We start from the raw sequence: 14,793 nt of genomic DNA on the forward strand, positions 1-14,793 counted from the left end.
TGTTTCTCTTGTCACCTCCTTTCAAGCAATGTTGCTTGAACAAGCAAGCAGACAGTCCGCCATTTCTTAGGGATGGCACGGCGGCACAGTGGTTAGCACTGCTGCCTCACAGCGCCAGGGACCCGGGTTCGATTCCCGGCTTGGGTCACTGTCTGTGTGGAGTCTGCACGTTCTCCCAGTGTCTGCGTGGGTTTCCTCCGGGTGCTCCGGTTTCTTCCCCCATTCCAAAAGGTGTGCAGGTTAAATTGACCCTTAAGGTCAGGGAGACTAGCAGGGCAAATACATGGGGTTGCAGGAATAGGGCCTGGGTGGGATTGTTGTCGGTGCAGGCTCGATGGGCCGAATGGCCTCCTTCAGCACTGTGGGGATTCTAGAGCTTCTACCACAACAGTTTTTGAGCCAGTTGCTGGTGGCTATGCTTGAGTGACTTTGGTGTCTCGAACTGGGATTTTAAATGAACAGACGCAGGTGACAAATATAATCGTGATTATTAGCTTAGAAATGTTTAATACGTACACAGAAAATTAACTGGATTGCTATTGCAAGAGATATTAACACCTCTGTTAAAATGATAAAGGTATTTCACACGAGCACACTCCTTCCTACCCTAACCTTTGCATTGTGTAATTCCAAAGGCACAGAAATTAAGCTTCCTTTTATTTTTCAAATATACATATTATATACTCTTCACATTGCTGAATCCCTGGTTTCCATCATCGTCTTTAGAAAAGATGAATCTCTTGTACATACCTGAATTATTACAGTTACTTACCAGTTACTAGTGGACTCTGGGGTGGAGGTTGGTCCAATAAGACCATATGCTGCAAGAGGGGTGTGTGCCCACTACTGCCATCTTTATCCAATGTGGCAATGTAGTGTGGCAGATGAGTACCAGCAATAAATGGAGTGTTCAGTGGGAGTCCTTGCAAGCCCACTCTCTCTCCTTCTGCTTGGCCAGAGGCTCCCTGCATGAAAACAGAAAGCACATTGAACAATCCATTATGTGAATAATAATCTCAAACTATTTAACAGTCATAACCATAGTTATCAATCTCCACTATATTAGTGAAGTTTTATAATATGCATCTGATCAAGATAGTGATAAATTAACTGAAACAAAGCTTAAATAGAAATGCAGGGGAACCGCAGTAGAACAGAGTTGGTGACCAGCCTTTAAAGAATCAGTAAATATTATGCATCTTTTTCAAAGTTCATAGAATCATAAAATCCCAACAGAGCAGAAGGAGGCCATTCGGCACATCAGGCCTGCACCGACAACAATCCCACTCAGACCCTATCCCCATAACCCACACATTGACCCCGCTAATCCCTCTAACCTACGCATCCCGGGACACTAAGGGCAATTTAGCATGGCCAATCAACCTAATCCGCACATTTTTGGACTGTGGGAGGAAACCGGAGCACCCGGGAGGAAACCCACGCAGACACGGGGAGAACATGCAAACTCCACATAGACAGTGACCCAAGCCGGGAATCGAACCTGGGTCCCTGGCTCTGTGAGGCAGCAGTGCTAACCACTGTGCCACCGTGATGTCAGTCAGTGTCTAGGTTTACCTCACCTGACATTCAGAAATGGTCGAGTACAACAAACACAGAAAATGCTACAGATCCTGACAACATCAAGGCTATAAAACGACAACCTGTGCACTAGCATTAGTTGTCCCCTTAGCAATATAGTTCCAGTAAATCTAGAATAATAACTACTAAACAGTGTGGTTATGCCCAACTACAAAACAGGACAAATCTAGTCCAGCAATGACCATCCTATCAACCTCCTCCCAATCACCAATGAAGTGGTGAAAAGGGTCACCAAGTGTGTCTTCAAACAGCTTCTACTCATCAATACCTTGCTCATCAACCCTCAGTTCCACCAGAACAACTCGGTGGCTGATCTCATCATAGCCTACATGCAGATGCAAACACAAGCTGATGCCAGTGAGATGAGATGCAGTAACGACAAGAAGCTCAACACCATCAAAAGCAGAGCAGTTTGACTGGTGCTCAATGTCCACCCCACTGCAGAATGGTTCTAGCGTGTACATGATGCACTTTAGCAACTCCAGGTTACTTTGACTGCACCACCCTTCTCTGCAACCTCTACCATGAGAAAAGATGAGAGCCACAGTGCTGTGTTAACCACCATCTCTTCCAAGCTACACACCAACCTGAATAAGATATGCATCATCAGTCCTTTGCCGTCACTGGGTCAAGATCCCAAGATTCCCCAACTAGTACCATTGTGGGAGCTCTATTATTAGAAGTACTGCAGCAGTTCGAGGAGAAAATCGAATCACCTCACGACAACAAACACGGCCTTGCCAGCACTGTCCATACCCTAAGAATTTTGTTTTTAAAAACTGTTTGTTTCCCTTTGGGCAGATGAACATTTCTGGAGAATCACTATTGTGGATGTGCAATGGAGCACTGCTCTTTATTCACCCTCAATTAGTGCAAGGGCCCAGCATTCAGGCAGCAGCAATTAGATCTTGAACCAGGTTCCTTCCTTGAACTTTCTAGTGAATCTCAGGATCAGGTCGGAGAGTGTGACTGTGCCTCGGGTTCTATTCAATGTGGAGGGTGTATTACAAATGAAGAAAATAAGTAATAGGTAAATAAGTCCACACAAGAGGTTTAATGCGTTTCCTAGTATAGTTCTCTATGATTTCCTGCATTAGAGGCGTATCAATCTGCTACTGCTGAAATGAATGCCTGCAGCATTGGGAGTGGGGGCAATAAGCTTTTCAACCCTCGCAGGAACTGTCCAATCTTCAGCCGGCGCCTCGAATAGCTTACCCAAGATCAAGAACTCACTGTGCGGAGAAACATGGGTGTGAACTTGTGTTTCTAAACCCCAAGGTACATTGCATTGCAGGACCAATGTACACCAACAAATCCAGAAAATCACCCTAAATTGCTCATCCAGCCACATCCATTACTGCAATGGAAATGGGGAGTTGGGGGTGGGGGGGGGGGGGGGGAGGGGGGGGGTGTGTACGGATGGAGAGAAGGAGCAATGGCAATCTCCCAGTTTACACGGCTGCAGGGATCTGCCCAATCACCAGCAACATTTCTACCAAAAGAACTAAATGAAATGGAAAGCTAGCCATTAGCAGATTTCACATCGCCTGCTAGATGTTTGCACTATAATTTATCGTGAATGATACATGTGCAATATCAGGTGGTTGAAGTACTTACACTAGAGGGAGCTGTGGCTGGCAGACCTAGAGTTATGTTGGGCAATGATGGTGAAGTGTACAGAGGCAATTGCGTCACGGAGCCATCTCGAGCAACCAGTTTGTGAGGCAGAGTAGACTGAAAGAAGAAGAGGACAGTGTGTGAATGTCAACAACATAATGCATCCAACTGCTACAAATGCTTCATTTGATTGGTCGGATTTTTAATGACATTATAAAATTAACATTTTAGAATCAGGTCTCCAAAAGATCCAAATTTAGATTGTCACTACAACACAAACATTCCCTTTTATCAGTAAACAATTCAGGCGGTTTTATCTTCGAGAATGCAGAGTGCTGCTGATTGGCGCTTGCTACCACAGACCAGATTCCAAAAAGCAACACACCTTTATTTTCTAACCGAGCACCAGAAGTATATAAAATGAGACAAGTGCTGTAAAAGAGCTTTTACAAGTTCATTAAGTAAAAATATTGTTGAAGGGTGGGTCAAAGGGGACACTGTGTACAAAAAAGATGCTCAAGTATTTTGCTTCATTATTTACAAAGATGGGAATGGAACAGGAGTATCACCTAAGAACAGTATGAAAAGGATGCTACTGGAGATAAATAATAGGAGGTACCAAGTTCCAGAAGGCCAGAACACCAGATTGATAGGGGAGGTTGGGGAATGGTTCTGAACCATAGAACCCCTACAGTGCAGAAAGAGGCCATTTGGCCCATCGAGTCTGCACCGACCACAATCCCACCCAGGCCCTATCCCCATATCCCTACATATTTACCTGCTAATTCCTCTAGTCCTCATATTTACCCGCTAATCCCTCTATCTATGCATCCCGGGACACTAAGGGGCAGTTTAGCATGGCCAATCAACCTAACCCGCACATCTTTGGACTGTGGGAGGAAACCGGAGCACCCGGAGGAAACCCACGCAGACACGGGGAGAATATGCAAACTCCGTACAGACAGTGACCCGAGCCGGGAATCGAACCCAGGTCCCTGGAGCTGTGAAGCAGCAGTGCTAACCACTGTGCTACCGTGCCGCCCATAGTTGTTAGAAGCATGAAGTATAATTTTTCAAAAAACATCATGAGAAACCAGAATTACATCAAAGTACTGGCTGGTGGCAAATGCTACACGCTTGCTCAAGAGGAGGAAAGGTAAGCATGGGCAGCACACTGATACAGTGGTTAGCACTGCTGCCTCACAGCACTGGGGACCTGGGTTCAATCCCGGCTCGAGTCACTCTCAGTGTGGAGTTTGCATGTTCTCCCCGTGTCTGCGTGGGCTTGCTCCGGGTGCTCCGGTTTCCTCTCAAATTCCAAAGATGTGCAGCTTAGGTGGATCGGCCATGATAAATTGTCCCTTTGTTAGCAGGGTAAATACATTGGTTTACGGGAATAGGACTTGAGTGGGATTGCCGTCGGTGCAGGCTCAATGGGCCAAATGGCCTCCTTCTGCACTGTAGGGAGTCTTGTCTGAGCTAGGAAGTTACTGATCATTTAATTTCATCCAGGGTTGTGGATAAAAGCTCCATAGTAAGATGGAATTAAATTAACACCTAGAAAGCAAGGAGCTAATCAGGATCTGTAACACACGTGCCACATTATGAATTGTTTGAGAAAAGTCACATTTCTTAGATTAAAAGAATCTAAGAATTCCAGAACTGTTACAGAACAAATGAGGCCATTTGGCCAATTGTGAATTAACGATGATTGCTGCACCTATGCAGCAGGTGCTGTGAATATGAATTTTTTGAAGAGAATTGCTGGGATTCCATACAATTATAAAAAAGATGGAATATACAAGCATATAAGTAGAGAGAGCAAGGGGCCATGAAACAAACAGAACAGACAGGCTGTATGCAAAAATAGTGATGTGCCTTAGCGTTCTGTTCTGTTATCTCCAAAACTCCATTTATGTCAAGGATCTAGGCATAAGAAGAATTCTAATTAAAGACTGTGGATGCTAAAATGGAAAGTCTGCAAAAGCGCGGGGAACAATACAACAGGACATTAGTTAGCAGAGTGGGCAGATAGATAGATGTAATTCAATGCAAGGAAATGTGAGGTAATATATTTAAGCATAACCTAAAAGGCATGATCCTGAACGGAATGGAGGAGCCAAGATTTAGATATAGACAGACAGATCTTGAAAAGTGGCAGTGCGAGGATCATTAAAAATAAACAAATGTGATTTTGGGTTCATGCACATTGAAAACAAATGCGAGACATTATTACTTTGTAGCTGGAGTATTACAGGCTGTTCTGGTGAAATGAAGATTTATTGCATCGGTGCTAGGAATGGGAAGTTTCAGTTTTGAAGAAAAGGACAAAAGATTCAAACCTGTTATTTCCCCATGGAAACAGAGATGGTAAATGAGGATCGAATACAATTTTTCGAAGATTGTGACAATTTTTAGATGTGGAGATGCCGGCGTTGGACTGGGGTGGACACAGTAAGAAGCCTCACAACACCAGGTTAAAGTCCAACAGGTTTATTTGGTATCACGAGCTTTCGGAGCACTGGCCCTTCATCAAGTGAGTGGAGAGTTGGGTTCACAAACAGGACATATATAGACACAAACTCAATTACAAGATAATGGTTGGAATGTTAAGGTTCGCGTTCCAACCATTATCTTGTAATTGAGTTTGTGTCTATATATACCCTGTTTGTGAAACAAATCCTGCACTCACCTGATGAAGGGGCAGCGCTCCGAAAGCTCGTGCTACCAAATAAACCTGTTGGACTTTAACCTGGTGTCGTGAGACTTCTCACTGTGCCCACCCCAGTCCAATGCCGGCAACTCCACATCAGAGTGAATTGTTGCAGCTGAAATGGGAGCATAGGTATAAGACCAAATAACTGAACCACTCCCTTACTGATGTCACCTCCGTGATCCTAAAGCAATTCAGTTACCATCAATGAGCATCTCCCACTATTTGAACCACCCATCCCACCCTGTCTTTCACTTGCTCCATTCTTCAGCACCTCATAGCCTTGTGTGCAGGGGAGGCAGTGGCTTTGTGGTCCTGTCACTGGACTAGTATCCCAGAGACCCAAGGTAATGTTTCCAGGACCTGGGTTCAAATCCCGCCACGGCAGATGCTGAAATTTGAACTTAATAAAAAAAAAACCTGGAATTAAAGGTCTAATGATGACCATGAAACCATTGTCGACTGTCGTAAAAGCCCATCTGGTTCACTCATGTCCTTTAGGGAAGGAAATCTGTCATCCTGGTCTGGCCTATATGTGACTCCAGACCTACAGCAATGTGGTTGACTCTTAAAAGCCCTCAGATGGAATAAATGCTGGCCCAGCCAGCGACGCCCACATCCCATGAACAACTTATTAAATGCTGCCTATTTCCCACCCATTCATCAGAACCAATCTACTGGTCACTAATTCCATCCGTCTCAACTCCTGTCCACTTCATGACCCATGTGTTTAGCGGCCAGCGGAATGTTCTCTGCATTTGTCGATGGGATAACTTGCTGTTCAGAGTGATAGTGGATAGTTTAAATATTTGCACAAATTCAGAGTGTTAGAACTTGCAGATCAGCCGAGTCCCCAAGTGCTCACCTGAGCATCCTAAAAATAGAACTGAAAAGCATCAGGATGAATGCTGTGCAAATGAACTGATTTAACAGGTACCAGACTAAGCAAGGAAACAACACTGCTCAAAATTCCTGCCATTTGGTATTGAGTTTCTTTTTCAAATTAACGATTCTTAAAATTGCTGAAAATTTTCAAAAGTGGAAGGCTTACATTTCAGAAAGTTTAATATGTACACAGTTCTCTGGAAACAGATACAAAAGGATTCAAAAACATATAAAGATTTGCAACTTTTAGGCAAATCATTGATTTCATTTTTTTGCACCTATAGAAAGTTGTTTGATTTATAACAGGGGAACAACTGCACAGATCTTGCACAATTTCAAACATGTGGGCAGAAGCCCAGCCGTTTTGCAGCAAAGATTTCATGTGTAGTATTGGGCAATATTTTGGAGGCGAGTGGTCTACGTGATGCAACAGGCAGATATGTGGTCGGAAGTTCACCCAGGTTCAGCCTCAGTTACTTGTCAGGAAAGTGAACAGAGTTGGTGATCGGGGTCATTTACTTACGACGATTAAATAAACCCGATTCTGATTTTTAACCAGGGTTTCTGGGGATCAAAGCAAATTACTGCAGATGCTGGAATCTAAAACCAAAAGAGAAAATGCTGGAAAATCTCAGCAGGTCTGGCAGCATCTGTAAGGAGAGAAAAGAGCTGACGTTTCGAGACCAGACGACCCTTCGACAAAGCTAAAAGGCAGAGGAAGTGGGATAAATATAAAAAGTGGTATAAATATCTCCCACGTTCTACGCCTTTTAGCTTTAGAACATAGAACATAGAACATTACAGCGCAGAACAGGCCCTTCGGCCCACGATGTTGCACCGACCAGTTAAAAAAAAAAACTGTGACCCTCCAACCTAAACCAATTTCTTTTCGTCCATGAACCTATCTACGGATCTCTTAAACGCCCCCAAACTAGGCGCATTTACAACTGATGCTGGCAGGGCATTCCAATCCCTCACCACCCTCTGGGTAAAGAACCTACCCCTGACATCGGTTCTATAACTACCCCCCCTCAATTTAAAGCCATGCCCCCTCGTGCTGGATTTCTCCATCAGAGGAAAAAGGCTATCACTATCCACCCTATCTAAACCTCTAATCATCTTATATGTTTCAATAAGATCCCCTCTTAGCCGCCGCCTTTCCAGCGAAAACAATCCCAAATCCCTCAGCCTCTCCTCATAGGATCTCCCCTCCATACCAGGCAACATCCTGGTAAACCTCCTCTGCACCCTCTCCAAAGCCTCCACATCCTTCCTGTAATGTGGGGACCAGAACTGCACACAGTACTCCAAGTGCGGCCGCACCAGAGTTGTGTACAGTTGCAACATAACGCTACGACTCCTAAATTCAATCCCCCTACCAATAAACGCCAAGACACCATATGCCTTCTTAACAACCTTATCTACTTGATTCCCAACTTTCAGGGATCTATGCACACATACACCTAGATCCCTCTGCTCCTCCACACTGTTCAAAGTCCTCCCGTTAGCCCTATACTCAACACATCTGTTATTCCTACCAAAGTGAATTACCTCACACTTCTCCGCATTAAACTCCATCCGCCACCTCTCGGCCCAACTTTGCAACCTGTCTAAGTCTTCCTGCAAACTACGACACCCTTCCTCACTGTCTACCACACCACCGACTTTGGTGTCATCAGCAAATTTGCTAATCCATCCAACTATACCCTCATCCAGATCATTAATAAATATTACAAACAGCAGTGGCCCCAAAACAGATCCCTGAGGTACACCACTTGTAACCGCACTCCATGATGAATATTTACTATCAACCACCACCCTCTGTTTCCTATCCGCTAGCCAATTCCTGATCCAATTTCCTAGATCATCCCCAATCCCATACATCTGCATTTTCTGCAGAAGCCTACCATGGTGAACCTTATCAAACGCCTTACTAAAATCCATATATACCACGTCCACTGCCTTGCCCCCATCCACCTCCTTGGTCACTTTCTCAAAAAACTCAATAAGGTTAGTAAGGCACGACCTACCTGCCACAAAACCATGCTGACTATCACCTATCAATTCATTACTCTCCAAATAACTATAAATCCTATCCCTTATAATTTTTTCCAACATCTTGCCGACAACAGAAGTGAGACTCACCGGTCTATAATTCCCGGGGAAGTCTCTGTTCCCCTTCTTAAACAATGGGACAACATTCGCTAACCTCCAATCTTCTGGTACTATACCAGAGGCCAACGACGACCTGAAGATCAGAGCCAGAGGCTCTGCAATCACTTCTCTTGCCTCCCAGAGAATCCTTGGATAAATCCCATCCGGACCAGGGGATTTATCTATTTTCAGACCCTCCAGAATATCCTGCACATCCTCCTTATCAACTGTAATACTGTCTATTCTACTCCCCTGCAACCCAGTGTCCTCCTCAGCTATATTCATGTCCCCTTGCGTGAACACCGAAGAGAAATATTGGTTCAATGCTTCACCAATCTCCTCCGGTTCCACACATAACTTCCCTCTGCCATCTATAACTGGCCCTAAACTTGCCCTAACCAACCTTCTGTTCTTGACATACCTATAGAACGCCTTAGGATTCTCTTTAACCCTATCCGCCAAAGTCTTCTCATGTCCCCTTTTAGCCCTTCTAAGCTCGCTCTTCAACTCCCTCTTAGCCAATCTAAAGCTTTCTAGTGCACTACCCGAGTGCTCACGTCTCATCCGAACATAAGCCTCCTTTTTCTTTTTAACCAACAAAGAAACTTTTTTGGTGCACCACGGTTCCCTAGCCCTACCAATTCCTCCTTGCCTGACAGGGACATACCTATCACAGACTCGCAGTAGCTGCTCCTTGAAAAAACTCCACATGTCGGACGTTCCCAGTCCCTGTAATCTCCTAGTCCAACCTATGTTTCCTAATTCTCTCCTAATAGCCTCATAATTACCCTTCCCCCAGCTAAAACCACTGGCCCGAGGTTCATGCCTATCCCTTTCCATCACTAAGGTGAACGTAACCGAATTGTGGTCACTATCACCAAAATGCACACCAACTTCCAAGTCTAGCACCTGGTCTGGCTCATTTCCCAGCACCAGATCCAATATAGCCTCACCTCTAGTTGGCCTGTCTACATACTGAGTCAAAAAACCTTCCTGCACGCTTTGAACAAAAACTGACCCCTCTAACGAGCTAGAGCTATAACAATTCCAGTCAATATTAGTCAAGTTAAAATCCCCCATAACAATTGCCCTATTACTTTCACTCCTAAGCAGGATTGACTCCGCAATCCTTTCCTCAACCTCTCTAGAACTTTTAGGAGGTCTATAAAAGACTCCCAACAGGGTGACCTCTCCTCTCCTATTTCTAATCTCCGCCCATACTACCTCAACAGATAAGTCCTCATCAAACCTCCTCTCTGACACTGTGATACAATCTCTGACCAATAATGCTACCCCTCCCCCTCTTCTACCTCCTTCCCTACTTCGACTAAAACATTTGAACCCCGGGACCTGCAGCATCCATTCCTGCCCCTGCTCTATCCATGTCTCTGAAATAGCCACAACATCGAAGTCCCAGGTACTGATCCACGCTGCAAGTTCACCCACTTTATTGCGAATACTCCTGGCATTGAAGTATACACATTTCAAACCCTGCTCCACCCCACCTCTGCAATGCCGTGCATTGCAGTCCCCATCCATGCATCCCTCACTTTCAGCCCCACTACTCAGGATCCCTCCCCCCCCCCGTATCAGTTTAAACCTCCCTGCATGGCCTTAGCAAATTTACCCCCCAGGATATTGGTCCCCTTCTGATTAAGGTGTAGACCATCCTTCTCATAGAGGTCACACCTTCCCCAGTACGAGCCCCAATTGCTTAAGTACCTGAACCCCTCCCTCCTGCACCATCCCCTCAGCCATGAATTCAAACCTTCCCTCTCCCTATTCCTCTCTAAACTATCCCGTGGTACAGGCAAGAGTCCAGAGATAACCACTCTGTCAGTCTTGGCCTTTAGTTTCCACCCCAACTCCATAAATCCCAGCCTAATATCCCCTTCCCCTATCCTCCCTATGTCGTGTGTCCCCACATGTACAATAACTTGTGGTTTATCTCCCTCCCCCCTAAGAGTCCTGAATACCCTGTCAGACACATCCCGGACCCCAGCCCCTGGTAGGCAACACACCAACCCTGAGTCCCTACCTTTAGTTCCGACCCTCCTATCTGTCCCCTTAATTGTGGAGTCCCCAATCACAAGGCCCAGTCTTTTACAGCCCCTAACCACCTGAGCTTTCTCACTCGGCTCACCCACAGAGATCTGCTCTCTATGCTCAGTTGATTCCTCCTCAACTGTAGCCTCCAGCACCGAAAACCTATTATGGAGGGGATCCGCCCCAGGGGATTGTCTTCCCGATTGCTTCTTACCCCTCCTCCTGGCATTGACCCAAGCCTCATTTCTAGGAGTTACTATTTCTCTATAACTCCTATCAACTTCCACCTCCGCCTCCCGAATTATGCGGAGTTCCTCTAACTCCCCCTCCAGCTCCTTTACACGCTCCTCCAGAAGCTGCAATCTAATGCACTTCTTACAACTAAAATCTCCTGAAACACTACTGGATTTCCTCACCACATACATCCCACAGGAGATGCAGCATACTGCCTGAACTGCCATCCCTGAAGCCATTACCAGCAAGAAAAAGGACAAAGGATTCGAAACGTCAGCTCTTTTCTCTCCTTACAGATGCTGCCAGACCTGCTGAGATTTTCCAGCATTTTCTCTTTTGGTTTTGGGGATCAACTTGTCTTGATAACCACACAAAACTGTGGACAGATAGAATTGAACTTTTTGTTTCTTTTCACATGGGTATGTGCAGCATGCATTCCTTAATCTGGATTGAAACAGTGACATTTTAACTTGGATAGCTTTGATCGGAGGCTGTATTCATAGGCGTTTCTATGACGTGGGAGTTTAGGGAACAAATGACCACTGAAAATAAACCATTTTAAAATCAGAACCAGGTTTGGAATTTGTTAGCCAACACTTCTAGGAGTGATGTTTGCCACAGAAAGGTTACCTCAGTTGGCATGTTGGCTGCCGATCCTGCTATGCCATTTTCTGTAGTGATATTGTTGGAGCTGTTGTTGGGGGAGCTTGGACCAGATCCTGGAGCGCTGTTACAAGCCGAATCTGATAAAACAGAAAATTCAATTAACAAAATCTCACTCCGGAAAGTTTACAATACCACATCGCAGCTTACGTCTATAAAATCAAAAGTGAATAGTGATAACTACTACTGTGACATTGATAAGCCTCATGTTTCTCCATTAACAAGCAATATATATTAACCTAAACATAGCTCTCCTATCCCATTTTCCTTTATCCACTGGAAAGTGTTTTGTGCCACTTCTCACCACTGATATCAGCAAGTTATCATGGAGATTGGTGGGCATAAATCACAGAATTTATGCCCACCTTCGGCCCATAGAGTCTGCACTGACGCATGAAAGGCCCTGATCTGCCCACCTGATCCCACTTGCCAGCACTTGGCCCATAGCCCTGAATGTTATGATGTGCCAAGTGCTCATCCAGGTACTTTTTAAAGGATGTGAGGCATCCCACCTCCACCACCCTCCCAGGCAGCGCATTCCAGACCATCACCACCCTGAGTAAAATAGTTTTTCCTCAAATTACCCCCTAAACCTCCCACATCTCACTTTTAATTTGTGTCCCCTCATAACGGACCCTTCAACTAAGAGGAACAGCTGTTCCTTATCCACCCTGTCCAAGCTCCTCATAATCTTGAACACCTGAATCAGGTCACCCCTCAGTCTTCTCTGCTCCAACGAAAACAACTCAAGCCTACGCAACCTCTCTTCATAAATGTTCCATCCCAGGCAGCATCCTGGTGAATCTCCTCTGCACCCCCTCCAGTGCAATCACATCCTTCTGATAATGTGGTGACCAGAACTGCACACAGTGCTCCAGCTGTGACCTCACCAAAGTTCTATGCAACACAAATCTAGAGTGTGAATCTATGCAACAACCATCACTGCATTACCTGTACACAAGGATGCAACGACGACACCTGGAGAAAACTCCCAATTCAGGAAGACATTAGGTCCTCAAGAATTGTTACTAGAAAGGGTGGCAGTGGAGGGTTGAGGGTACAAATTCTATCACATTGTTGGCAGCAGGGGGGAAGCTTTGGACTTTGCATATGATGGACACGGATTTTTACCAGAGGGAAGCCTTGAAATTTTAACGTGGGCTGGGGAGATTAGTTTTAGCTATGAGCTTGAGGGAGGGGGTGCAGACGGAGGATTAAGTGTTGTGACATGTGGATCCGGCCAAGTAGTTGAAAAGATTGGTTTTTCCTGCTCCCAATGGTCTGCCAGTTGGATTCTATAAATATACACGTTTCAAAAATGTCCTGCACTGCAACTTTAACAGGTTGTCACCAATGTTCCTTCTAGGTTACACCAATGTGACCTCACAACCCGGATGTTACTGCGCAGGTTCAAGTAGTTTAAAGTTTAAGTTTACTTATTAGTGTCACAAGCAGCGTCATATTAATAAAAGCAAAATACTGCGGATGCTGGAATCTGAGACCAAAAGGAAAAATGCTGGAAAATGTCAGCAGGTCTGGCAGCATCTGTAAGGAGAGAAAAGAGCTGACGTTTCGAGTCCAGATGACCCTTTGTCAAAGCTAAAAGGCAGAGAAAGTGGGATAAATATAGAAAGTGGGATAAATATAGAAAGTGGGATAAATATAGAAAGTGGGATAAATATAGAAAGTGGGATAAATATAGAAAGTGGGATAAATATCTCTCAGTTTCTATGCCTTTTAGCTTTGACAAAGAGTCATCTGGACTCGAAACGTCAGCTCTTTTCTCTCCTTACAGATGCTGCCAGACCTGCTGAGATTTTCCAGCATTTTCTCTTTTAGAGTCACATTAACATTGCAATGAAGTTACTGTGAAAATCCCTTAGTTGCCACACTCCAGCTCCTGTTCGGGTACACAGAGTGAGAATTTAGCATGGCCAATCAGCACGTCTTTGGGATTGTGGGGGGAAACCGGAGCACCCAGAGGAAACCCACGCAGTCATAGGGAGAATGTGCAGACTCAGCACAGACAGTGACCCAAGCCGAGAATCGAACCCAGGTCCCTGGCACTGAGAGACAGCAGTGCGAACCACCGTGCCACCCCTGACCACCATCTTCTGAAGAGTAACTAGGGATGGGCTATGAATGCTGGTATGGCCAATGACACCCACATTCCATAAATTAATTTTGAAAAGTCCGCTCAGATATTGCATGCACACAGCCATGTAAAACCATTCAGAGGTTCTGCGTACTTAAACGAATAGGCCACACAACAAAACATAATTAGATGAAACACTGGTAGTCACTTTTTAAAAAAATAATATTTTCTCAGGTTCACATCACTGGTTGCTCCTGGGTGGTATTCTTTTCTTCCAACTTCTCCTGCATAATCTAATTGGACCAAAGGATGACCAAGTGATCATAAAAATGAAAACTGAATCCATTTATGGTCACAATAATATCATACAAACTGTGCCACATGAATTCTCAGCTGTTCACACAATGTTGACTGAAAGTACTCACATCAAATGGATAGAACAATATACATTACAATCAATTTTCCTGTGACCTTAGCTTTGGAAGGCAACTTAATGCAGCGTCTCCAGGTTCAGCTTTCAGGCTTTAAAAATACAAAGTTTCAAATTGCTGGTGAAAAAACATAGACCACCCCCTTAAGCCAATGAGATTTAGGCAACATTTAGGCACGAAGGTTGTGATGAACCTGGTAAATAAGAAAAGAGAGGCGTACAGAAGGTTCAGAGAGCTAGGAGGTGTTAAGGATTTAGAGGAGTATACGCGATGTAGGAAGGAGCTTAAGAAGGAAATTAGGAGAGCGAGAAGGGGTCATGAGAAGACCTTGGCGGGTAAGATTAAGGAGAATCCCA

The 14,793-nt window shown here is 44.8% G+C and overlaps 1 protein-coding gene across 14 annotated transcripts in view; it reads right to left on the reverse strand.

The window, feature by feature from the left end:
* Positions 1–14,793, reverse strand: part of hdac4 (histone deacetylase 4) — a 444,296-nt gene that overhangs the window by 130,746 nt on the left and 298,757 nt on the right. For all 14 annotated transcript variants that reach the window (XM_078229095.1, XM_078229096.1, XM_078229098.1 and 11 more), the window contains 3 exons: positions 11,879–11,991; positions 3,217–3,333; positions 773–965 (listed from right to left, as the gene is read on the reverse strand). In XM_078229095.1, coding sequence (XP_078085221.1) covers positions 773–965; positions 3,217–3,333; positions 11,879–11,991 — 423 coding nt within the window. The remainder of the gene's footprint in view (positions 1–772; positions 966–3,216; positions 3,334–11,878; positions 11,992–14,793) is intronic.

The sequence above is a fragment of the Mustelus asterias genome, chromosome 14 (assembly GCF_964213995.1).
Source record: "Mustelus asterias chromosome 14, sMusAst1.hap1.1, whole genome shotgun sequence".
In the NCBI taxonomy this organism is placed as follows: Eukaryota; Metazoa; Chordata; class Chondrichthyes; order Carcharhiniformes; family Triakidae; genus Mustelus; species Mustelus asterias.